This window comes from Mytilus trossulus, chromosome 10 (assembly GCF_036588685.1).
Source record: "Mytilus trossulus isolate FHL-02 chromosome 10, PNRI_Mtr1.1.1.hap1, whole genome shotgun sequence".
NCBI classification, from domain to species: Eukaryota; Metazoa; Mollusca; class Bivalvia; order Mytilida; family Mytilidae; genus Mytilus; species Mytilus trossulus.
Genome location: NC_086382.1, coordinates 34,715,373 through 34,742,015, shown reverse-complemented (window position 1 = coordinate 34,742,015; position 26,643 = coordinate 34,715,373). Strand labels below are relative to the sequence as shown.

The following is a 26,643-nucleotide window of genomic DNA, read 5'->3' as shown; positions in this document are numbered from 1 at the left end:
TCTCCTGACTTTTGAACGACAGGTCAATCAAAGGTCCCTTCGAAAACATCGCTATGATACAATCTATGAATGTTCGGTACTTACATTGTCTTGGTTTCAATTGAAATTGTATCAATACTCAGATGTTACTCTACTTTCTGTGAATAAAGAACAGCGGTATACTACTTTTCATGGCTATTGAACAGCGGTATACTACTTTTCATGGCTATTGAACAGCGGTATACTACTTTCCATGGCTATTGAACAGCGGTATACTACTTTCCATGGCTATTGAACAGCGGTATACTACTTTTCATTGCTATTGAACAGCGGTATACTACTTTTCATGGCTATTGAACAGCGGTATACTACTTTCCATGGCTATTGAACAGCGGTATACTACTTTCCATGGCTATTGAACAGCGGTATACTACTTTCCATGGCTATTGAACAGCGGTATACTACTATTGTCTTTATACCATCAGTTCCTCCAGCACCGATCCTCATACTACTCTACATTATGGATTAAGTAGATAATAAAGTTAAAACGAAATTGATCACTGTGCAGAGTTTAATATATTGCGTGATTGACATCTAGCAAATAATTCCAATAAACAGTTGACAGGGGTGGTCCTGAACTTTTGATTTGACAGTAATTTCTCAATGAGACCTCAGTGATATTTTCTTCTTTTATTTGTGCTTATGATAAACAATTGAAGTATCAGCAAAAAGGAAATTAATACTTATAATTTCGCATGTAGTCCTTGTGCAAATTGTCAAAATAAAGTTGATGAGTAAATATAAAACAGAAAGGAAAGTTATAGATGAACAGATGAATAAGCTATTTCAGAATACCACCAACTCCCCAAGAAGTTGGACTTGTGTAAGATTATGTGAACATGAACTACTCTTTAACAAGTAGCTCTACACTATTTCATTAAACGTTCAACAAAAATACAAACTAATTTTCTGAGACTACAAAAGTACAATTTCAGCTATAATACTATGAAATAAGCAGGTTTATTGAGAAACATTAAAATGAAAATGCTTAACAAATCAAAGATACATGATGTGTCTTTTTGAAGCATCAATCAAAGAGGAGGAAACCTGCAACAGTTTATATAGTTGAACCAAAACTGCTCATTCTAATGTAGTTGTTTCAACATGATAGGTCATACAATCCTAGAACAGAATCATTATCAAAACTCACAAATTATAAGACTCACTTTCAGATCTAAATAACCTGACATAACTGTAACACTTTGAAAGGATATTACAATTTTTCAAATCAGAACCAAAACAATTCAGTTAATCTTGTTTGTTTTGTTTTGGTTGGGTTTTTATCAAAAATATACACAAGAACATTGTGATTTGTAGATATTATTCTGAATAACAAAAAAAGATGATGGAGTTTTATATTTTGGTGTGCGAACATTGAAAGTTCTCATAGCAATTTAGATTGTGAATTGTCGAATCACTAATAACTTAACAGAAAACAACTTGCCAGCACTCTATTAACAAAGTAATTCGCCGTTTCAGAATCTGATGCATCCTGGGAAATATTTTCAAAAGTGTACACCAAAACGTCGTGATTGGTTAAAAATGTCAAAAACAATTGAAATTCAACCAATGACGTGACGTTATTTTCATTTTGGGGTACGAACAATGAAATTACCCATGATTCTTTAGATTCTGAAAAGCCGAATTACTCTTGTGTCTTGCTCGGATTCAAATATTGCAGAATTTTCTGAGTTGTTTCTTAACCCCGAGAAAAAAAATACTGCCGTATGTAGTTATATTTTCAAAACAAAGCAGAGAAAATTATCTTTATATTCTAAAAATATTATAATCACGGAAAACTAGCTCATTCTTTACAATTATCTTGGAGTTTTCGTTAACAGCCGTTATATACGGTTCCGCATGGGTTGCATGCATTTGCTGGATTTTGGCAGAATGCAGATTTTAAATCAAAAACTTTTCCCGAATCACAGTGTGATAGCGTTGAGTTTCCATTCACACAAGTGTAGTAGATATCACACTTTGCCATCCGTTCACTTTTATAGTTACCATTTGGTCTTCCGGTGCAGTCAACACCATATCCAACTCCCCAATAGGATGATGGTATTTCATATAAGTCCCTGCAATTGCCATGGTGAGGTGCCATATTGGCTGTACAGGGATTTGGACCACCATAAATATTTCTTTCGTCTCGACATTCAAAATATATCTCTCCAGGTGGCGAAACATATTTATTTCTGTATATCCCGTCTGTGAATCCAATACAATTAGGTGTGAAATAAATGCAGTCTTTACAAGCTCCGAGACAATTATAGCTTACCGTGAGGTAGTCACCTACATTGAAAAAGATATTAGTTAAGCATCTGTTAGTAACAGACAGGTTATGGCGTTTTACAGTGTTGTTTTAAATGTATTGCATATCCATTCACAGAGGGAAATTCTAACTTATTTTATATTATAATGTTTCGTTTTCTATCTTTTTATATTATCATTTTTAAATAAACATTTTCGATTGTCATTGAGGAGTTACTTGGACTTGTTAGATTGATAGAATTTGTGTGTTGCTTTTGAATATTATAATGTATAGTTATAAAAAGGAAAATTATGATTCCCAACTGGCACTTTTCTTCATAACGGTGGCTTAAACCAAAATATGAAAGCCAAGAATACCTTATATGGTTGTGTAGTTAGATCAAAACAGGATGCAAATATCAAATTTTCCTGTGCGAATTGAAACTATTTTTTTATATAGTGATAAGGGAATAAGAGGGGACTTCGATTTGGATTTCCTTGGAGTTTTGCATTATTGTATCGATCAATTAAGTATTAAGTAACTGAACTAAAAAAATCAAACTCAAACCATTATTTTCGTTTGCATTATAATTTTTCATCTCATTCTATAAAACTATGACCTTTTAATGTTGTGTGGTCGCTTAGATATTATCTAGTGATATGTTTTTGATTTTCATGTTCCATGTGACATTATCATTCATTCAATAAACTATATTTACCTACATTTATTTTTGGTTTCGTGTCTAGACCCACAATTTACGTCTTTATAATTCTGACAGGACATAATTGTGGTTGAGAAAAGTTTTGGGTAGGAACATTCGTGCAGGTAGGCAGGTCTTAAAACTTGCGGAATGTGTGGATAAAGTCTGTTTTCTGTTGGAAGGGGAGACACCGCTTGACTACAGTTATAGTAGAGCTGGCATTTATTTGGGTGTGGTATAAGTGTGTTGCTGTCGCATTGACATGTTTTGTTAACATCTACAAAAGAAATAAAGCATAAAAAAATATTAAAATGATTTATTCTCCAATCATAAAATATATGAAAACTTCAGACATTTATATCAATATCATAATATTCTATACTTAAGAATAGAATGTCGTGCACTATGACTGCTATAATATTGTATAGACCTTTGTCTTTAAATGATTCCATATGTTGATATATACTAGATTTTAAGATTGGTGTGTCACTGGATAATTGTCTTGGTAAGACATATGGCAAATTTTCATAATTTGGCTTATGTTTTTCTTTTACATTTAATGAAATGTCTTTTGTCACTAGGATTGTATATTGTATCAAATAGCTACAATTTGTCATTTGCAGGGTGGAATCACATACAAGTATACCAAGTCAATTAAATGTTGTATGCTTAATGGGTAAGGTGGTATATTTCAATATGAAATGCTCTTGTTGATAGGAAGATATACCCATATGAGTTAAATACAAAGTATAACAAACCTATTTCACATTTTGATCCGGCAAAGCCATCGTTACATAGACATGTGTCATTTACGCATGTTCCCCCATTCAGACAAGGCTCCATTGGACATGACACTAAAATCAAATATAGTCTATGTTTATAAGAGTATGACTGTTTATCATTATCAGTAAATATTTATTCAAGAACAATTATCAAATTTTGTATTGATAAATCATGTTTGTACAAGAGATTTGTTCGATGGTTTGCTTATTGTTATGCCCGCGTCACACTGTCACGATTTTTATAAACGATTGACACCCGAATGCGAAAATTGTAAGTTCGTATGAAGTTGGTCCCGATCTCGATGAAATACCAAAAAGTGACCGATGCAAGTACGACGAATAACGAAGTCTATACGATGGTGCCTGAATTATATACGATAGCAAAAGATGGACATACGATGGTTAACCGAAGACGGGTATTTAAGCTTCATATCTCAGCAGAAGCCTACACGATGGATCACGAAGGCTACACGATGGATCACGAAGGCTACACGATGGATAACGATGATGGCGCGATGGCCGTACGATGTCTAAAAGACGTCGTGTACAGCTTACGATCATTTAAATTATATGCTGCAGGCATCACGCATTCTAAAATGTTTGATCAATATTGAATATATATTATATTTTACATTTCATTTCATTTCTGGTTTAATCATAAGATGTAAGACCGTAGGCTTGAAGGGTAAAACTTGACTATGAGTCTCTGCATATAATGCCAACAAATTCAGGGAGAGGAAGAGGAAGAGGAAAAGGGAGGGGTATGAGTCTAGTAGGAAAGTACAAAAACTTAGTTAATATCTCCTCGCCTAATACATGTAAGTTGCGTGTAGATAAAATTGTTATGGACACTCTAGAACCAAAATGCCCAAAACGTGGTATGGTGTTACTCGTTAAGAATATCTTAAACGCTAGTGACTTTAAAGTTCAAAGGTAAATGTCACAGTGGCAGTTGTAATACAAGGCAATATCACCCTTGTGGACACTCTAAAACCAATATGCTTCAAAAGATTTTAACCACATTTGGTACATTGTTCCTCCCTGTAATGATCTGACATTTTTTACGTTCAAGGCCAAAGGTCAAGGTCATGCAGATGGACTTGTTTTTTCTCCTTGAAATAGCATAATACACATAAAGCTGGTTGCTCATTTTTTTTACCTGCTGGTTCTAAAGACAATAGTTGTTAATGTTTGTGCCATTTTTGGTCTTTTGTGGATAGTTGTCTCATTGGCAATTATACCACATCTTCTTTTTTATATTAAAGGTATTTCCAGTTACTGAATGTTTTGGTTGATTTCTAAAAAAAACAAAGTTTATGTATCAAATGTGCATATTCAATTTACCATTTTCTGCATGTGTCATATACAAATATAGTGTCCATATTTGACCCCAATATGTTACATACAAGGGGATGCCACGCTTGCCATTGCCTTTTTGGAACTGTAAAATGTGTGCACTACCCTGAATGATCACGCATGTTTACTGGTCTATCTTAAAGGTAAGGTAATGGGTTCTTTGATCCCCTTTATTCAAAAAGAGCTTTTTCCAGGAGAATATCTTAATAATATAGACCAAAAGGAAGGATATGGGGAAAGCAACAAATGCGGCACAATATGACATATAGAAAACAAAATGGTTATAGACATAATTGTAAACATTAGTGTGACAACAATTTAAACGATACATAAAAAATCAGACTAATGCAGAAAAAGTTGGTTTCCCTATATACGTGTACCTTCAGTGTTGGTGTACGAGGCGCGTTTATGATTTTCATTATGTTACTTGATATGAAAAATTGACAAAAAATACTATTTAACTTGTAAAAATAAATCCTGAGCCTGTAATAGCTGCTCTTCCTGTTCCATTTGTATTAATAGAAACAACGCTGTCGCCTTTCTTGTTCTCATAGAATCATATGATATGAGCCCCATGTTTTGTGAACGTCTTTCTTAACTGTCGTATTAGACTGACCAGTGCATATCGCGCATGGCACTTTAGATGTATTTTTTCGCGAAAATTAACTTACATTTAGCTGGATTTATTGCCGTCATAGTTCCATCTTGTCGCCTTTGTACTTTTTTTCGATGGCAACACGACGGGATTACGAAGTGTTGCCATCGTGAGACCTTCGGATAGCTTTGTGATTCATTCGTGTAGACATCGTAATGTCAAAACTGCCCGATGGAAACGATGGAAACACGAATGCAAAACGATGTTCAAAGATGCATTCCCGGTGACATTACGATGGTGAGGATGGTGAAACGAACTCAATACGAACCCTCAACATCGGACGCACCTTCGGGGATTTTTTAACATGTTAAAACAATTAGAACCCTTCCCGAAGTTGTCTCCGAAGGCTAGACAAAGTGGCCAATGGTTCTACGATTGTTACAGATTGCACTACGAATAGCCCGATCTGGATACGATCAGTCCCGATTTTGAAAATTTCCCAAATCGTGTTGCCATCGGCGTAAAAATCGGGACAGTGTGACACGGGCAGTACCGTTTTAAGTCATATCTTATGAGGATTTTCAATTAAACCCGCACCTGTTATAGCCGAAAAGAAGGTGTTACGTACTTTTTATGCGATATCGCTCACCTTCTCTATATCTTTTTTTTTATTTTTGTCACCTTTTCACTTCCTCGCTTCATCTTTACTAATACAATCACTCTATCAATTCTTTTTCTCATTCACTCATTAAATCCATCTCTTGCATTTACTTTTGAAGTCCATCTCTCTTTTTCTTTGCTCAATTTATTCCTCTAATTCACTTATCTCTTTTATTCCCTCACTAAAACCAGAAGCAATTGTAAGTGATATAACGTCACCAACAGCCACTCTCGCATATTCCTCTGTCACTCACTCACGCAATCTCTCTCAATCAAACGCAAAAAGGTCTACTGTTTAGTTTGACAATCCCTCTTTCATTCCAACATGCATTATCCGTGTATCATTACCACAGGCAAATCTCTCTCATTCCCTAACGCAAATCCCTCTCTCATTGCAACATGCAAATCCCTTTCATTCCCACACGCAAATCCGTATCTCGATCACTCACTCAAACCTTCCCTCTATTCACGAAAATGCGTCTGTCATCCTCAGAGAAAACACTTTTTAAATTAGTCACCCAAATTCTTTTGCATTCCGGCACTCAAATCTGTATATCATTCACCCTCTTTCTTCAACTCCGTACTTTAGTTCCCCTTTCTACATTTTTTTATTCGAGCAAAACAATGAATTTTCGAAATACTTAGTCTTTTCTTTCTCCGGAAAAGATAACAATAGCTGTATTTGGTCAACCTTTTAGGAATTTTTGGTCCTCCATGCTTTTAAATTCGTACTTTATTTTATTTGGGTTTTTAACATAAAGCTTACCAAACTGTCAACTTTCAAAATCTCAAAAGTTATTCCTGTCTTGGTAAAAAAGTGAAAAAAAGACTTACCAAGTCTTAAATTTTGTTTTCAATAACTCAACTCAACTTTCGTTCTGAACATACATAAAATATTTGCCACTGGACGTAAAGCAACAAAAAATTGATCAATCTTATTTTATGCATGATCGAGTTCATCTTATCCAACGTTTATAATATAATTATGTGTGCAACAAACTTTCAATGTATAAAATTGAAAATTGATTTCATTTGGATTCTTACCTGTATATATTTTGTGCATTTTTTGTTCCAACCGAACCGTTGCATGTTTCATTTCCAAAATTGTTTGATCGATATCTCTATAATTGTCCAAATCTAGCTTTGTTATGCCGATGTTTACATTTTGAATATCAGTTCTTGTGCTGGAACATAGATCAGAACTGACTAAACCAATGATGAATAAAACTAAAACGCTACTTAATGACAGCATTTTGTATAATGTTTTAAATTTAGGTGAAACAGTTGTAGTGAATGAACTCTCATTAATCTACTAATACTTGTGTATCTGTGAAAGAAAGATATTCTAAAAACTAAAGGTGTGAAAGTTTAAGGTAAGAAAATGTAATGATCAGATATTATTATGTAATATCATTCAATATCTCATGTTTGATACGAAAACGTTTGGTTTTTAATAACCTGAAAATTGTCCTATAGTCCATCAGCTGGTAGGGCAAAATTTCAATTCTGTGTTACACTCCAGGGTACCGCAAGTTGTTGGTATAAATTTAAAGAGTAATATATGAAGAATATTTTAAGAGGTGGTAGACTTTTGAAAAAGTGTCCAAAAGGGGTTAAAAGGGGACTTGTTAAAGGGTATATCAAAAATTTTGTTTTGCACATATTTACAGAAAAATGTAAAAATAACCAATAATTCAGTACTATTCTTTTTATTAAATGGAACAAATCATATCTTATTAAAACGCAGGCTAATTTTCAATTAATTTTTAAATCGTAGAGGACCAAGAAAAAAGGGGGAGGGTAATTTCCATAATTCATGATTTTGAATGAAAAAAATCAAAAGTACTAATTTTCGTATATTTTTTATAATGAAACATAGAGCATAATGTAACTACAATGTAAAGGCTGTTGAAAGAAAAACATTTAAAGGTAAGAAACAAAAACATAGAATCAATGACAGACACAAACATAGGCAACTAGAAATGCACGATTCTGTCACAAATTTATACATCATATTCATGAAATAACTTACATATTAAAACACACAAAACTGTCAGGGTTTCTATATCTCTATCTTTTTTATTTTTTTTAACAACCAATTCACTACATTTTAAGGCCACGCAGAAGGTCAATCCATATAATCATCATCAGTTTGGTCACCTGCATCTACCGAATTATCTTTATCATCATTTCCATCATATTCGTCGTCATCGTTAGCAATATCAACGTTTTTGATAATCCTTATATCTACAAGCTTTCGAGCATTTACATACAGGTATCTGTTCAGGATAAACCTTGTTGAACACATGAATATCTGTTGTTGGCACAACCAGGTTTAAATGAACAGCACTTCAGAATTATTAAAGCATCTAACGCTGGTGGTTGGTCTAGCCAATTGATACTGATCAAATCGTTCTAAACAATCCAACTATAGTTGTTTAGCAACAGACCAGTGTTGTGTTTAAGAGCAGATTTCCAAATCTTCGTCTGAAAGTTGGATGGTTTAATGTGCTTTAACATTGCATCTTTTGTTGGGGGCAGTAGATGACAATACATCTTTTTTGGTTGCATTTCAAAACGTTCTGATCTTTATTCATCGATATTTTTAATTTCATAGCCATATATAGAACACGAAAACCTCTCGAGTGTTTTGCCAACTCTTCGTCAACCTCTTCAAAGGTTTCACCACGTTGGAATAGACCTTCCTAAAACACATTACGTGTCAAAAAGCCGAATACTTTGCTTTTTTTCCTTTACTAGACAAAACACTTACTGAATCACAACCTGTACTGGCATGAAATCCTGGCAGTTTTCTACAAACATTCTCACCAATCTAACAATGTTAGAATTGATATGCAACTGTGAAAATAGTAAGTCAATACTTCCACATCAATATCAGAAGGTTTTATAACAATGGAGTCGTAACTTTTGTCAGCTGCATATTTTTGCATTAAGAAACATTTTGTAATCGGCTTCCTCCTGTTTGATTATAAGATATAACCATTCTACGCTATTTCATTTCCAACATTTATTTTGTGGCACATACTTCCATGTGATACAAATAAATCAATACATTCAAGTGTAAATCTATAGGATTATTTACCCTTTTCCGAACCAAAGAATTCAACAAGAGCAACTTTGTTTTCCCCAACTAACAAACATTTCTTCCATTCCCAAGAACACGATTGTGATGGTCTAGAACTTATCGTAATGATTTGTCCTCCCAAGGACCTGCTGTTTTAATTTTTTTATGGATATTGTGGGATACTAATCAGTGACAAAATCAATGCGGGACCTCTTTTCGAAACTAAAAGGATGGTTTTTAAAATAACAATTGCCAAATAAAAAAAAAGTGCTTTGTATCCTAGTAATGGGTTGAATAACTGCCATGTCATCAAATATCCACATGCTTTCCTAAGGAATGACCATTTTCTAAAAGACCATCCAGGACAGATTTTAATTTTCATTAAATGTGTACCATCAAAGTTTGCAAGATACATTGGAAGAGGACCTAATTCAAACTGGAGAGCCTTTTGCGCAACCAACTATCTTGTCTGGGCTTTGACAAGCAGGCGACATTTTTTTCATCTGCTCTAAATGTTTTGTTGTTCTTATCAGCCATTAACTGCTTGTCTTTTATTTCCTTTTTTGAAAATGTAAGCAATGATAATCTTTTAATTGTTTTGAAGATATCGGTTGACTTTTGTATATGCAGCGTTTAGAAGGTTGCACTTTAATTCAGAAGAAGCAACAGAACCCGAGAACAAGCCATATAACTGCTCAGATTTTTCAAATGCATTTGGCCAGCTTTGCAGTGTCTGAAACAATTTCATAACATCAGCTTTGTCTCGCTTCATTCGAGTTTTTAAAGTTCTTTTTGTGCGGATGTTTCAGGGTTACCCATTCCTACCAAATCTCGAATTTTAAGGATATTGAACCTCTTTCCACTGCTGGTGGACGTTTCGTCCCGAGGGTATCACCAGTCCACTAGTCAACAATATGTGTAGACATGAATATCATTTATATACATTTCCAGTTTATAAAACTTTGATTTGTTCGAAAAACTAAGGATGTTCTTATCTGAGACATAGACTACCTTAGCCGTATTTGGCACAACTTTTTGGAATTTTGGATTCTCAATGCTCTTCAAATTTGTACTTGTTTGGCTTTACAAACATTTTGATATGAGCGTCACTGATGAGTCTTACGTAGACGAAACGCGCGTCTGGCATACTAAATTATAATTTTGGTACTTTTGATAACAATTTCATGTACATTTAACAACCAACGCTGAACAGAATCTTTATTTAAACTGAAAACAACAAAGCCAATTTTTTTTGTATCTCTTAGAAACCTTAGAACGTAAAAAGTATGGCCAATTCTCATAACTGACTATTTGACGTTCATTCAAAGCGATGTTTGTCGATTGAATGACTTAATAATCTTAAGTCAATCACTTCATAGCTAAAACACAAAATGTAATCAAGCACACTTTTATTGAGTTCGATAGAGTGCACCTTTTCTGAACACAAAAAAAAACACCTTAATTTGTACTTTTTCAGTAATATTTTGTTACACATTCAATTTATAAAATAATTTGTCTCACCAAAACATCATAAATCGACATTTAAATGTGTGTTTTCAGTTGCAAATTGATAATGCTTATGTGTGAATGCATTGTACATGTTGTATACTGAATCAAAGACGGTAATTTTATGATTTCCATAATTTAACGAGTATTTGCACGTACATATATTTTATCAAATATTTCATATTTTAGACGATATATAAATACTGCAAATGATTGAAACATTGTATAATGATTAATTTTAAAGTTTAATTAACTAAAACGGGTAAATGTATAACGAATTTCTTTATGAAAGGAAAAAAATGCCTTAATTTTAACCCAAAAACAAAAAATCTTCAGAGTAACATATAATATGATAGTTTTGTGTCTGTTTTAGTTGTTTACACCTATACTTTATTTATTTTTAAGTCGCTTTATATCAAAAAATTTAATTAAAAATTACTTAGTCGTGATTGCTAAATTAGGGGACCATTGAAAGGGAAGTTTTTAAACCTCTTTTGGACACTTCTTTTTTAGACTAACACCTTGTATTTTATCAATAAGATTATGAAGTTGAATTCTATCAACAAAAATCGCGGTACCCTGGGGTGTAACACAAGCTCCTTAATTAGAGCGCTTTTGAGAACTAGCTGATGGACTACTACTCATATTGCTAAGGCACAACTTTTTGAAATTTTGGTTCCTCAATGCTCTTCAATTTTATACTTCTTTGGCTTTATTATTATTTTGATCTGAGCGTCACTGATGAGTCTTATATAGACGAAACGCGCGTCTGGTGTGTTAAATTATAATCCTGATCGTACTTTGACTTATAGTTGTAAAACAAATATACATTGTGACCTCAATAGTCTAAAGTCTATACCTTATCGTGAGTTTTCAACTCAAAGACTTTTATACACACAACTCAAAACAAAAGAAACGGACTACCAGTTTTGACTCACATTCCAGATAGCTCAGTTTATAAAATAAAATCTCAAAAAATATGTGTTCCCTATGTAGTAAAAACGATTATTTATGATAACATTTTGGTACAAAAGTAGTTTCTTAGTCTTTAAAACTTAACAAAACGAATATAAAGTAAGAAAAACAAAACTCTATAAGTTTTATGCGTTTGAAAAGCTTTTCTAGTTTTACCTTCATCAGGAAATGCCAAGAATGTATGAAGACTAAATACGTTGGATAGCTATAAACCAAAAAAGACTTAATAAATTCAAAATTGATAAACGGATAATTTTTAAAAGTTTGTTACAAATTATTCAGTGCCGAATATAATTAAGACAGTTATGTTGCCCCGACACAACGGAACATATACACATTGAATGACCAGTTTTCTAAATTTAGATATGAATAAAAGGAGTGTTATGGTACACTTCAATTGTTTATATATAATACTCGATGTCTTTAATGACATGTTTGTGTGGTAGTATTTCTGCATCATAGTCACATACACTTTTCTCATGTATATCTATGTTATTTTTTTAATATGTGCGAGGACAATAAAATTACACTCTTAATTTGTTGGGCTACATTTTACTGATGATTGTGTAAAGGCAAATCAAGGTGAACACGGAGATATTAGCATGAACTCCAAATGGAGCTTAACCGAAGTCATTGACAAGAAACGCCAATCCTTATATGCATGCTTCACAAGTAAATGCATATGCAGTAAAACGACACAACGGAGCATAGGATAAATACATTCAATTGTTGTGAGCAGATACAGACGCAGAAAATTTCAATGTACAGTGATAACGAGACTGCAATATCATCCACAAATAACGCCGTACTGCTGTCGATCGTCTATCGAAAACACATCAACACCAACAGGACTTTCGTACGTGCTGCGATTATTTTTCGTTATGTTTTCATGACCACATTGTATCATTAGTTTAATTTGACTACAGTCATGAGAGTAATAGGACTTAAGGCTTCCTTTGTAACAATGATAACTTGTGAACTCACCTCTTCTGAGACCGATTCACTGAAATCTCGAATACTTTGTAGGATTGTTTGCCTTAAACTGTAGTTGACTATACCATTTATTTTATTTTAAGAATTGCCAACATATATACAAGTGTCTTGTCCGCGGGAGGGATAATTCCAAAACAATTGTTTTTTTATGAAATTGACATTACCAAGAGGCTGGCTTTCTTGATTGACAACATGTTCGTTACGTTTGGAGAACGTATCTTAAAACAATCCTTTATTCATACGTAGCTGACTTCAGACAAGAAGGAAAAGAAATTATCAGTATCCTTTTACTTTACTTTTCTCTATATGGATGATGTCCTCTCACTAAATGATTTAATTGATTGATTGTTGGTTGCTCAACATTTTAGTGGCAAATACTTCATGCAAACTCAGGACGAGAACAAGTTCACAATAAATACAATAGGTAGGTCTTGTCATAATAGAGGCCATTGGGGATGATGGTCGGGGAAATTTGGACTGCCACTGAAAAATGAGGGTATATTGGATAGGGACAGAAATTTTGCCTTGGAATAGGTCACCTACGGGCCCTCAAAGAGATGTTGCAAGGGTTCTTAACATGCAAAGAGCGTGGCACTCTCTTTACACAAGACATCGGATTTAACGTCCCCATTCTGAACTGACGTGATTGCGAACGTAATACATCCCACACAGCCAAATGGACGCCCAACTTCGGCAAGCGTTTTACTGCCGGTCGGAAGAAGACCAAGTGACCATATTTCTATTCCCCAGTTACCCTTAGGGGATATAATTTAATGACTATTTTAATCGAATCAATCCCATCGAACTTTATATAAAGGATATAACAGATACAGTTCAGTCTGTCTTATATCTTGAAATTGACAAAACAGGGCTGTTGAAAACAAATAACCACAATAAAACTTTCCATTCCTATGTAGCAACATTCCCGCAGCGCCTGTATACGGAGTATATATCTCCCGGTTGATACGATATTCATGTGTTCCGATTCATGATTTCCTTGACAGAGTAATGCTGCTCACAAGGAAGCTATTGAAACCAAGTGGTGAAGTTGGATTCATCCCTTAGTTAGTTTTGCAGACGCCATTATTGACTGTATTGAAATTTTCGTTTCTCAGATGATAACGGATATGTTCATAATGTCGAAACTACACTCCCGTACCCTTTTCCCGAATATAACCTTCCGAATTAGACTTATTAACAGGTTTGTAATAACATCAGCTACACGACAAGTGCCACATGTGGAGAAGGATATGCTTTCTAGTACCCTTACGGAGCAACTGTGATCACACCGTGTTTTGTGGTGGGGGTTCGTGTTGCTCAGTCTTGAGTTGTCTATGTTTTGTTTTGTGTATTATTGTTTTTCAATCAGACTTTTTTTTCTTTTTTAGAGTTGTTGTGGTCTGTTTATTTTTCGACATATGAGTTTAAATGTCCCTCTGGTATATTTTGCTCCTCTTTATCCTATCGTCACTTGGATCTGATCGGTTTTCTGGTACTAATCAGACTGACTCTTTGGGGAATATTGTGACACTAATAAAAATAAAAACAATTGCAATGAGACTTATTGCCAGAATTATTTGTCCTATGACTTGTCATCGTGTGTACTATTTTCAAGAATATTTGACCATATGTATTTGAGTAATGAACTTTTACCTCAATTAATGCCGCAGCAAACTTGTTACTTACTCGACGAATTGAGATGTTTCAGAATTTTAGTTTTGTCTCTAGTTTTATTACAATTCGATAGACAGAACTTTCATATTTGAGGAATTAGCTCGATTAAAGTGTTCAACATTCAGTTATTTTCACTACCTTTTTTGTTAACAGCCGTTATTGAAGGATCCGCATGGGGCACATGCATTTGCTGGATTTTGGCAAAATGAAGTTTTTGAATCGAAGACTTGTCCATTGCTACAGTGTGATAGTGTGGTGTTTCCATTTACACAAGTGTAGTAGATATCACACCTTCCCATCCGTTCGCTTCTATAGTTTCCATTTTGACGACTGTTGCATGCGATCCCGTTTCCAACCCCCCAAGGAGTTGTTGGTATTTCGAATAAGTCTCTACATTCGCCATTGTGAGGTGCCATGTTGGTTTTGCAAGGATTTGCACCACCATATATGTTTCTTTCGTCTCGACATTCAAAATAGTACCCATGTAAAATATACATGTTGTCGTATACGCCGTCTGCGAATCCTTCACAGTCAGGTGTGAAATATATACACTCTTTACATGCTCCAAGGCAAGTATAGCTTATCGCGAGATAGTTACCTACATTCAAAAAAGGTAAATTTAGTATTCAAGTACATTGTTTGATCAAATTCTAATCGATATTTCATGATTTTATACATTTTGTTGAGTTTGGTTTTTGTCTGTTATATATTAAGACAATGTTTTAAAACAGTATTAACTGAATTGTAAGTGTATGCAATAATTTCTGAGGTTTAGATAAAATAAAGTTGTAAAATTAGTATGTTATTATTATTTATATGTCTCGGATATGCATTATTTTGCCTATGAAGAAACATCGAACAACAACTAAAATAACTCTTTTAGAAGAACTATAATGTACAACATGGATCATGCTGTAATAAACGTTTTATCTATAGTTTTATATCTTCCTAATTCATTAACTTAGCACTCTAAATTGTTATTAGCGTAATCAATTCTAAATCCTGTTTTTATTTACAAGTATTCACAGATTTATTTGTATTTCGGTTCTTAGTTCCTTTCATTGACAAGGTGTATTCTACTATTAATATGTTTGTTGTGGATTTGTTTAGTTATTATACACTTTCTGGATACAGTTTGAAGTCTTAATTAAATGTCTCATTGTAGTTTTCCCCTATTTCTTTCTGTTTATATTTACATACATTTATTTTTTGTTTCGTATCTGGAACCGCACTTGACGTCTTTATAATATTGACAAGACATAGTTGTTGTAGAGAACAGTTTCGGATAAAGACATTCGTGTAGGTAGGCAGGTCTCAGAACCTGTAGTCTGTCGGTATATTTTCGGTTTTCTGTTGGTAGGGGAGACAACGCTTGACTGCAGTTATAGTAGAGCTGGCATTTATTTGGATGCGGAATAAATGTGGTGCTGTCGCACTGGCATGTTCGGTTAACATCTGAAAAAGATCATTTCTGTTCATAAAACATAAATGGCTTATGCCTTAAAATATGAACATGTGTTTTGAGCAATTGTTGGCATATTCTTGATCATATTTCGATATCATAAAGTTCTTTGGCGTGACTGTGCATAGAAAACATAGACAATTAATATATATAAAATGACATGTTGTATATACCAATGTATATATACGCTTTTCTACTGATGACTTTGAAACTGGTTTGAGTATTTGCCGTCGCATTGAATTATAGCTTATATATGATTTATTTATATTTGAACAAATTAATGTATCAGGCTTTCTTGTCTTTGTATCATTGAATGTTTTCTGCCCTATGCATTATCTAATGAGTACATGACTGAAAAGCGTGTGGTATCTTCAAAATTGATACTTTTCACTTAAACATTATTCGTTATGAATTCAGTGTTACCTATATATATATCAATATATTCGACTTACATACAACGAATTGAATCGTCTTGAAACCCAAAGATTTATACAATAGGTACGTGTTCAATCTGAAAGGAAACATAAAATTGAGAAGGGTACCGGTTAAGGTGCCAACGAGAGACAAAACCCGACCATAAAACAGCAATCAAAAGGTAACCAATTGGTCTTTAACACAGCGAAACAATTCCAGAACCCGGAGCTTTAGCTAGCCTGTAAACCAAAATGTGTACTAGCTCAGCGAAAAGAGACGTCACATACCTATTTCACACTTTGATCCAGCGTAGCCATCTTTACACATGCACGTATCGTTTACACATGTTCCTCCGTTCTCGCAATGCTCAATTGAACATGGCACTAAAATAAATTGCAAATTTTGACCATTTATATTCGATTGTTTGCTCTAATGAATTCTACTAATAAGTTAATGGATTATCGTACTTTGTGAAATTAGCATAACAAATTATTAGATCTGTCATACCCTTCCGGAGTACCTGAGATCATCCCCAGTTTTTGGTGGGGTTTGTGTTGCTTATTCTTAAGTTTTCTATGTTGTGTCATGTGTACTATTATTTGTCTGTTTGTCTTTTTTCATTTTTAGCCATGGCGTTGTCAGTTTATTTTCGATATATGAGACTGACTGTCCCTCTTGTATCTTTTGCCCCTCTTCAAAAATAAAATACAAAATGTTTCCAGTCAATTATATGTGCATTCAAATTAAATTGTGTAATTTATTTCTGTGACGTCATGCACCAAAAAGTTATTTCAGTACGTTGTCATAACGAAGTTGCAGTTAAACAATTTGAAAAAATGTCCACTATATATGGTTTCTTTTGTTTTCAACTACTAGTATATTTACATTATAGGTTAACATAATCAATTCTCAACTAATAAATAAGAGTTCTATCAGGTCATTTTAAAAATTTTAAGAAAATTAATTAAAGTTATTCATTGCTTGTATAACATTTATAATCAAATGAACTCATCAAAGGTACCAGGATTGAAATTTTATATATACGCCAGACGCGCGTTTCGTCTACAAAAGACTCATCAGCGACGCTCGAATAAAAAAATGTTAAAAAGGCCAAATAAAGTACGAAGTTGAAGAGCATTGAGGACCAAAAATTCCTAAAAGTTTTGCCAAAAACAGCTAAGGTAATCTATGTGCTTGAAAGTTATTTAGCTATATTTATAGATAAACAGCCAAAATGTTTTCATTAGTTGTAAATAGCTGATCTCAGTTTTGAAAGACAAATGTATCTTACCTGAGTACATACGGTGAAGTTTTTGTTCCATTCTAAGAGTTGTCTGTTTCATCTCTGACAGGCTTTGAGATATCTTTATATAGCTATCTACATCTAAATTCGCGTTGCCAAAGTTTGCAATTTGAAAATTAGAAACAGAAGTTGAACACTGGTCGGATCTGACCAAACCAAAGAGAGATATCGTTACAAATATTCCCAATAACATTGCTATTGTACTGTAGTTTGCAAACTGCCTTTGTCTTATAAATATACATATTGTCTTTTTGTAGTTTTACCATAGCCAATAACAATTTTTTGTTTCTATGAAATTAAGATATTCATAACACCTGACGTGTTGATTGTTATTAAAATTAAGTAGTACACTACGATAAAAGTATCGTGATCAGACCATGTTAGAACAAGTTTGTTTAAATACAATACACTCTTCGGACATAATACTTGAATTAATGTTTATCTTACATCATCCAAAAAATGATTAAAATATAGTAATATAGATAGTATTTTTTGGGAAATCAAAATGTCTGTACTTTTGACGTTAACTCTTAATATCATGTTGATAATATAGTTGATGATGATTTTGACATGAAGTATTATATACTTTTAAAATTCATAATTGCTCTTACATACATGTTTTACTTTACTTTAAAAATTTTACTTTTCACGATTAATTGTCTCTGTGATCACCAGTTTACTTAGCAGCTCAAGCATGTACATTTTGTAACTCGTTTTCCGCTCAATTCCTCTAAAAATAATAAAGAACAACATGTCACTCTTTGCATTTCGTTAACAATATTAAAATTGTCTTAATGTTTTACCTTTTGCGATACGTTATTACTCACATTATTTTGCTTCTCGTAAATCGTTTTCACCCACAGGAAACATTTTAATTTTGAAACTCTTTTAACTCATGGAGAACACCATTTTACTTTTCTCTCTTCGTTATTTTCAAATAAACCAACCCATTACCTTTGGTTCCTCGTTATAACTCAGGGCAAAAAAAAATACATTTTAATTTTCGCAACGAGTTACCACTCCCCAAGAACAACAATTTACCCAACATTCTTGGATAACATTTCACTTTTTGATACTCATTATTACTCACAAGGGAAAACATTCTACATTTTGATATTTGTAACACTCACAGGTACCATCATTTGTTTCTTGGCACTCCTCTTTATCATTCAAAGATAACAACATTTTACTTTTGGACCCATGTATTATCTATTACAGAAAACAACAACTTACTTTTCGCTCTTCGTTATCCATCAAAGAAACTAAGAGTAATTTTACTCATCGTTATAACTCTCAGAAAACAACAGTTTACCCTTTAATCATATTATCACACACAGGTAACACAATGTACTTTTTCTTTTTCAATTTTTCCCTAAAACAGCTATTTATTTCGAGACTCTGTACTGCTGAAATGCAAATAACATAATGCTTATTGTGTCATTTTGTTCGGTTACTAAGATGAACATTATATTTTTATAAAAGATTTTCTGCTCACAGAGCATAACACTGTACTTTTCATCACTCCTAAAAAGAATGACATTGTACTTTTCGCAACTCGCAAACAGTCACAGAGAAAAAACTTTCAATTTTCTGCACCTTATCACAACCATGCAAAAATGTTTTTTATCAAATCTATCATCCATCCTGCTTTTCTTGCAGTAATGGTTCGTTATATCGCGAAATATCACCAGCCGATAATTTACGGACAATGAATAATCTATTATTACCATTACTACAAATCGATAAATGGATATATATTAATGGCTTAATGTAGAACACTCACATTACATCAAACGTATTATATAAACCGTTTTAGAACAGAAATTTTAAAAATGTTGTCTTATAAGCTTTTAGAAGTCGTTAAAAAAATAATTTTAAAACTTGTTCAAATTGTTCAACGTTACATGTTATATGAGGACGAAGTCCCCAATTACGGTAGAAAAATAAATAATAATAAAAAAAAAAAATCGGGAAAATTTCCCGAATTTTTCATTATACTAATGAAGGTCCACTAATGAACTCAAAATCGTTAACTTTTTTTTCAGATCTACTTCCTGTTCCGGTTTTCCCCGCATTTGCGCAGATAACTGTCTTGTTTGCATAAGACTTTGAAATTTTTTTTATTTATCAGTCTAGTAAAATATAACATTGGATCTTAATACAAATTCAATTTTAATAATTGTTTGATATGACAAAAACGTTACCTGATGAAAGCGTTTCTTTTGTTTACATCGAATATGACGTCATAACTTAGAGAACGTCACAGCTAATTCCCTAACAACAGAACCAAAATCGGGAACGTTACGTACGGTATTTCGTTTTCTTTTATCAACATTTTGAATGAAAAAAATAATACATACAGACTTCGTCCCCATTCACAGGTTACACCTGCCTCATATTAAAACTGAAAAGAGACTTAAAAAAGCAAAATAGAAAATATTATAAAGGCTGATTTCTAGCTTATATGGTTTCTTCTGTATAACTGCCGTCTATAAATCAAGTACTGTCGATGTTCATTATGATTCAAAACTGTCCTATAATTCCATGTATACTGCAACTAGTTGTGTTTATTTCTTAAATATAGTAACATAGCTATATTTTGTGCAATGTCAATTTCATCATGGAACACTTTCTCCACAGTCAATTTAAAAAGCTATCAATGTATTTATTTAAGGTAGTTCGGGGGTTTAAATTTTCGCGCCGTCTGCGCATAAAGTTGCGCATTGATATCGTAAGTGATGTACATTGTCGTAATTTTCCATAACAGTAAAATATGATCATTTAAATAATCTTTTTTATTCAAATGTATTGAGAAAGAGTTGAATAACTTTTAAATGCAATTTTAAAACTTAATAAAATTTATTGTTACAATTGTCATTGTTGAAATACGACTTCCGTTCTAATACACCTTATCGCTATTTCCGCTTGACCCGAGAATCTGTTCCGCTTGAACTATTGGCGTCATACAACAATCACTTTTTCCATTGTTGCGTCAGACATTTTGAATTATGACGTCAAAATTTTACGGGACCCTGTGTGATGTCCAGTAATGGCGGACAAATAGCGATAAGGTGTATAATAAGTACCATGTTTTTGACGAAGGAGAAGAATGAAAAGAGAATAACTCACATTTATCGAACACGTGAACTGCTTTTCATGAATACTGTAATGCAGATCGAAATTATAGATAACGATCTTCATTTTGGTAGCTTATGAAGCAGTTTCACTCTTGTCTTACACTAGAAAAGGTCCGACAAACATGCGAAAGATGATGTAAACAAATCATGAAAGAGGGGAAATTTAAACTGACAAGTAAGTACTAATGAATTAAATATACATGTTCAAAGAGCGATTCACGACCACTGAAAAATAACATGCAAGCATAAATAATTTCAGAACAATATCCGTGTCGAACAACAAAACAATGACCCCTCCCCCCCCCTTTTCAGGCTGAAAATTAATAATTAATGCAACCAAAGGCATAGCTCATGGTAATTTTATCATGTAATAGATTTGAAATTTGTGGACCTGAGAAATATGTCATCTGCATAGGAATCAGACCATTTAGGTTTCTGGGAGTAAAGGTCATGATTCATGGAAGTAAAGGTTTATATATACATGTAAGACATGTAATACACCTTATCGCTATTTGTCCACCATTACTGGATACCACACAGTTTCCCGTACATTTTGACGTCATAAAACAAAATATCTGACGCCACAATGGAAAAGTGATTGTTGAATGCGTCAAAAGGTCAAGCGACCAGGTCGGCCGGCCAAGTAGGCTAATAGCGATAAGGTGTATTACATGCATATGCAAACAGAATTTTCTTGTTGTAAACCTGGAGTATTCAAATGCGAATGGAGTTGATTTTGCCAGGACTCCAGTTATAACATTTTTGGTTAAGCATGCACACTTAAAATTAGATGTTAGAACAAAACCCATCTATATAAAAAAGATGTGGAATGATTGCTTGGATGAGACAACTTCAATGTATCCAAAAAGAGACCAAAATGGCACCTACATAAACAGCTATAGGTCACCGTACAGCCTTCAACAATAAGCAAAGCCCATACCACATGTATACATGTATATACTAGTCAGCAATGAAAGGCCCAGATTTGACAATGTCATGTACATGTACAACAATTCAAACAAGAAAACAAATCATTTTTCTTTATTTGTATATAAAAAAATGAATGAAAAACAAATATGTAACACATAAGCAAATGACAACCACTGAATTACAGGCTCCTGAATTAGGACAGACACATACATGAATAATGTGGCGAGTTTAAACAAGTTAGCAGGATCTAGACCGTATAAATTATTTTTTAAAATGAATCATTTCACAAAACTACCTTTCTTACCAATGGTCTGGATTGAGGGTACCTCATTTCATTCCTAACTAATTCTTTATACCATTTATCTCTATTTATTTTTTCCCATTTTTCTGTACTTCTTATAATTTTACAACCCAGTTTTTCTTCATTGTTAGTGTTACATGTACAATTGTATGTCTACCCTGATTGTGAACATTACATGCATTATTCTCTATTCTTTAAAACTTTCCCTTACCCCCCTATAATATATTTGATCCTACAGAATCTTCATGAGAGAAAAACAAAACGTTTACTACCTAAACAGGAAAAGTGGTCTTGTCATAAAGTGATATTTTTCTAAATTTACAAGCTTGTTAGGGGTCAACACTTTTCTTTCGGAGTGCATTTCTTTAATATGTAAAAGACATTAAATGCAAACGTTAAAAAATTACACCTGCGCTAAGTGGGAGTCATATTCTCTTGATGGCTTCAGAAATTTTTTTAGGTTTTTTAGGTGGTCCATTCATGACCAAAGTTACAGTAAAATTTCAACTCTTTTAAAAATACTTTCTCTTTAAGGCATATTTATTAAAGGTGTATGAAAAAAATATTTCAAGATATGTAATCAAATTTACAAAAATGATTATATAATTGATTTTCATGTGGAACGCATGGTACTGTCCACACAAGAGTCTTTATTTTGTAATTAAAGATAAAATTAAAGGATGTTTCTAAAGTGTATAATAGGATAGTAGGAACTAACTGATCTTAACCAACTTTTTGTGACCAGAGATTACTAAATTAAAAGCCTACGGACCAAGTTTCATGGCAATTATAAGATATATATTATAGACAAAATGTTTTTACAGACTTATTTGATGTACATGTATCTGATATATATGTAGAATGTTTAATAATTATTCAAAAGTCAAAATTATACAAATGTATATAAGTATGTGCCTTTTAGCATGTTTATAGATGTAGGAAGATGTGGTGTGAGTGCCAATAAGACAACTCTCCATCCAAATAACAATTTAAAAAGTAAACCATTATAGGTTAAAGTACGGCCTTTAGTAGGTTTTTGAATGAAAAGGGAGGGGGGCTTGTATGAAGAGGTGATATTTTCCTGCAATTTGAAACCCCATGAATGTTTTTGTTGTTTTAAAAATCCCAGTGGCGGATCCAGAATTTTTCAGTGGGGGCTCACTGACTGCCCAAAACGGGACCCGCTCAGGTGATGCGCCAGTGATTCCCTATTAAATTAACCAAATTTTTCCCAGGGCTGCCTCTGAATCCTCCCATATGTTTTAAATGTACTTTGAATAAAAAGGAAATTACCAATTGCATAGTATATAACAATGTACATGTAATAATTTAATAGTACTCCAAGTATTAAAAAGTCTTAGGCCAAAACACTTGAAATAGTTCAGGGTCAATTTAGGCCCCTACCACATACATTACATTTAAAAATGCATATTACAGCTGAAGTTATTAAAATTTGCTTTTTTTTTGGGAGGGGGCTGATTTTTTTTGCATGTAATTTAAGTCTCAAGAGGCATACATGTATATTTGAACCACTTACTATCCTACAGTAGAAAAGAAAAATAACATGTGAAATACAAAAAATATTGTAAAATGCGAATATACTGAAACCTTTAATTTTATGACAGACTTTATGTACATACAAACCTCATCACATTTTTTTTTGCTCCATACAGTTTGTAAAACAAGGGTCCCGACTATTCATACAACTCATTCTGCAAATTTATCTGTGATAATCTACTTTTCGCTAGATTTAGAGTTCAAACACAAATATTGACACATAAAAACCTTTTAGATAGAAAGTCAGAATGAAACTTATGGATAAAAACTAAACAGACTTTCAGCTCACAGTTTAAATATGTTGTCACAAATATGGTATAAGCACAATAATTACCAGATGCTCCGCAGGACGCAGCTGTATACAACCGCAGAGGTCAACCCCTCTTTGAACAATGAACATTTTCTGTCATTTATTTTACTAAAAAAAATCTCTTGGATGGCCGGTGACCCCCAAATTTTATTTCAATTTTATCAAATAGAGACATCAAGCTATACAGTATGAAAAAATGAGCCACTTCTATCATTTATTTTGCTCTGAAATTTCATTCAAAGAGATTTTATGTCTGTTTTTCCTATATTTAGTCTATTTGCACTCATTTTCAGAGGTCAAAAAATCTCTTGGATGGCCGGTGACTCCCAAATTTTATTTCAATTTTGTAAAATAGAGACATCAAGCTATACAGTATGAAAAAATGAGCCCCTTCTGTCATTTATTTTGATCTGAAAATTCAATCAAAGAGATTTTATGTCTGTTTTTCCTATATTTAGCTTATTTGCACTCATTTTCAGAGGTCAAAAAATCTCTTGGATGGCCGGTAACCCCTAAATTTTATTTCAGTTTTATAAAATAGAGACATCAAGCTATACAGTATGAAAAAATGAGCCACTTCTGTCATTTATTTTGCTTTGAAAATTCAATCAAAGAGATTTTATGTCTGTTTTCTCGTATATTAAGCCTATTTGCACTCATTTTCAGAGGTCAAAAAATCTCTTGGATGGCCGGTGACCCCAAAATTTTATTTCAAATTTATAAAATAGAGACATCAAGCTATACAGTATGAAAAAATGAGCCACTTCTATCATTTATTTTGCTCTGAAATTTCATTCAAATAGATTTTATGTCTGTTTTTCCTATGTTTAGCCTATTTGCACTCATTTTCAGAGGTAAAAAAATCTCTTGGATGGCCGGTGACTCCCAAATTTTATTTCAATTTTGTAAAATAGAGACTTCAAGCTATACAGTATGAAAAAATGAGCCACTTCTGTAATTTATTTTGCTTTGAAAATTCAATCAAAGTGTATTTGTGTCCATAGTCCCTATAATTCCCTATAACCTATTTGCACTCATTTTCAGTGGTCAAAATATCTCTTAGATGGCCGGTGACCCCCAATTTTTTTGCATTTTTATACGACCGCAAATTTTGAAAAAAAAATCGTCGTATATTGCTATCACGTTGGCGTCGTCGTCTGCGTCGTCGTCGTCGTCGTCGGCGTCCGAATACTTTTAGTTTTCGCACTCTAACTTAAGTAAAAGTGAATAGAAATCTATGAAATTTTAACACAAGGTTTATGACCATAAAAGGAAAGTTGGTATTGATTTTGGGAGTTTTGGTCTCAACAATTGAGGAATTAGGGGCCAAAAAGGGCCCAAATAAGCATTTTCTTGGTTTTCGCACTATAACTTTAGTTTAAGTTAACAGAAATCTATGAAATTTTGACACAAGGTTTATGACCAGAAAAGAAAGGTTGGGATTGATTTTGGGAGTTTTGATTACAACAGTCTAGGATTTAGGGGCCAAAAAAGGGCCAAAATAAGCATTATTCTTGATTTTCGCACAACAACTTTAGTTTAAGTAAATAGAAATCAATGAAATTTATACACAATGTTTATGACCACAAAAGGAAGGTTGGTATAGATTTTGGCAGTATAGGTCCCAACAGTTTAGAAATTAGGGGCCAACAAGGGACCCAAATAAGCATTTTTCTTGGTTTTCGCACCATAACGTTAGTATAAGTAAATAGAAATCTATGAAATTTAAACACAAGGTTTATGACCATAAAAGGAAGGTTGGTATTGATGTTGGGAGTTTTGGTCCCAACAGTTTAGGAAAAAGGGGCCCAAAGGGTCCAAAATTAAACTTTGTTTTATTTCATCAAAAATTGAATAAATGGGGTTCTTTGATATGCCAAATCCAACTGTGTATGTAGATTCTTCATTTTTGGTCCTGTTTTCAAATTGGTTTACATTAAAGTCCAAAGGGTCCAAAATTAAACTAAGTTTGATTTTAACAAAAATTGAATTCTTGGGCCTCTTTGATATGCTGAATCTAAACATGTACTTAGATTTTTGATTATGGGCCCAGTTTTCAAGTTGGTCCAAATCAGGATCTAAAATTATTATATTAAGTATTGTGCAATAGCAAGTCTTTTCAATTGCACAGTATTGCACAATGGCAAGAAATATCTAATTGCACTATATTGTGAAATAGCAAAAAAAAATTAATTAGAGTTATCTTTCTTTGTCCAGAATCAACTTAAATCTTTGTTATATACAATATACAATGTATATTCACTTTTTACTACCAACTGATAAATTTAAATAATCTTTACCATTCAGTGATAACAAGCAGTTTTTTTACATCTTAATATTTTATGATGTATTTAAATGAGTAGTTATTGCTGCAAACTCCATTAGAATATTTTAATTGAGATTAGTTTTGGAATAAGGGAAAGGGGGATGTGATTAAAAAATTGGTTTCAATTTTTTCTCATTTGAAATTTCATAAATAAAAAGAAAATATCTTCAAACATTTTTTTGAGAGGATTAATATTCAACAACATAGTGAATTGCTCTAAGAGAAAACAAAAATTTTAAGTTCATTAGAACACATTCATTCTGTGTCAGAAACCTATGCTGTGTCAA

General features: G+C 33.1%; 2 protein-coding genes across 3 annotated transcripts; both read right to left on the bottom strand.

Annotated features, from left to right (window-relative positions):
* Positions 1-1,316: 1,316 nt before the first annotated feature.
* On the bottom strand, positions 1,317-7,652 carry LOC134686195 (protein jagged-1-like). The gene is made up of 4 exons (XM_063545869.1): positions 7,428-7,652; positions 3,749-3,844; positions 3,013-3,267; positions 1,317-2,331 (listed from the first exon to the last, which is right to left on the bottom strand). The coding sequence occupies exons 1-4, from the start codon at positions 7,633-7,635 to the stop codon at positions 1,874-1,876; spliced, it is 1,017 nt and encodes a 338-aa protein (XP_063401939.1). The 5' UTR covers positions 7,636-7,652; the 3' UTR covers positions 1,317-1,873.
* Positions 7,653-14,404: 6,752 nt separating this feature from the next.
* LOC134686193 (neurogenic locus notch homolog protein 1-like) lies at positions 14,405-18,024 on the bottom strand. Of its 2 annotated transcripts, XM_063545867.1 has the most exons (4): positions 17,784-18,024; positions 16,780-16,875; positions 15,817-16,071; positions 14,450-15,214 (listed from the first exon to the last, which is right to left on the bottom strand). In XM_063545867.1, exons 1-4 carry the CDS (start codon positions 17,986-17,988, stop codon positions 14,763-14,765), a joined length of 1,008 nt encoding a protein of 335 aa, XP_063401937.1. In that variant the 5' UTR covers positions 17,989-18,024; the 3' UTR covers positions 14,450-14,762. The 2 variants fall into 2 exon arrangements, with proteins under 2 accessions (XP_063401938.1, XP_063401937.1); XM_063545868.1 differs by lacking the exon at positions 16,780-16,875 and having other exon boundaries at positions 14,405-15,214.
* Between the last annotated feature and the right edge of the window lie 8,619 nt (positions 18,025-26,643).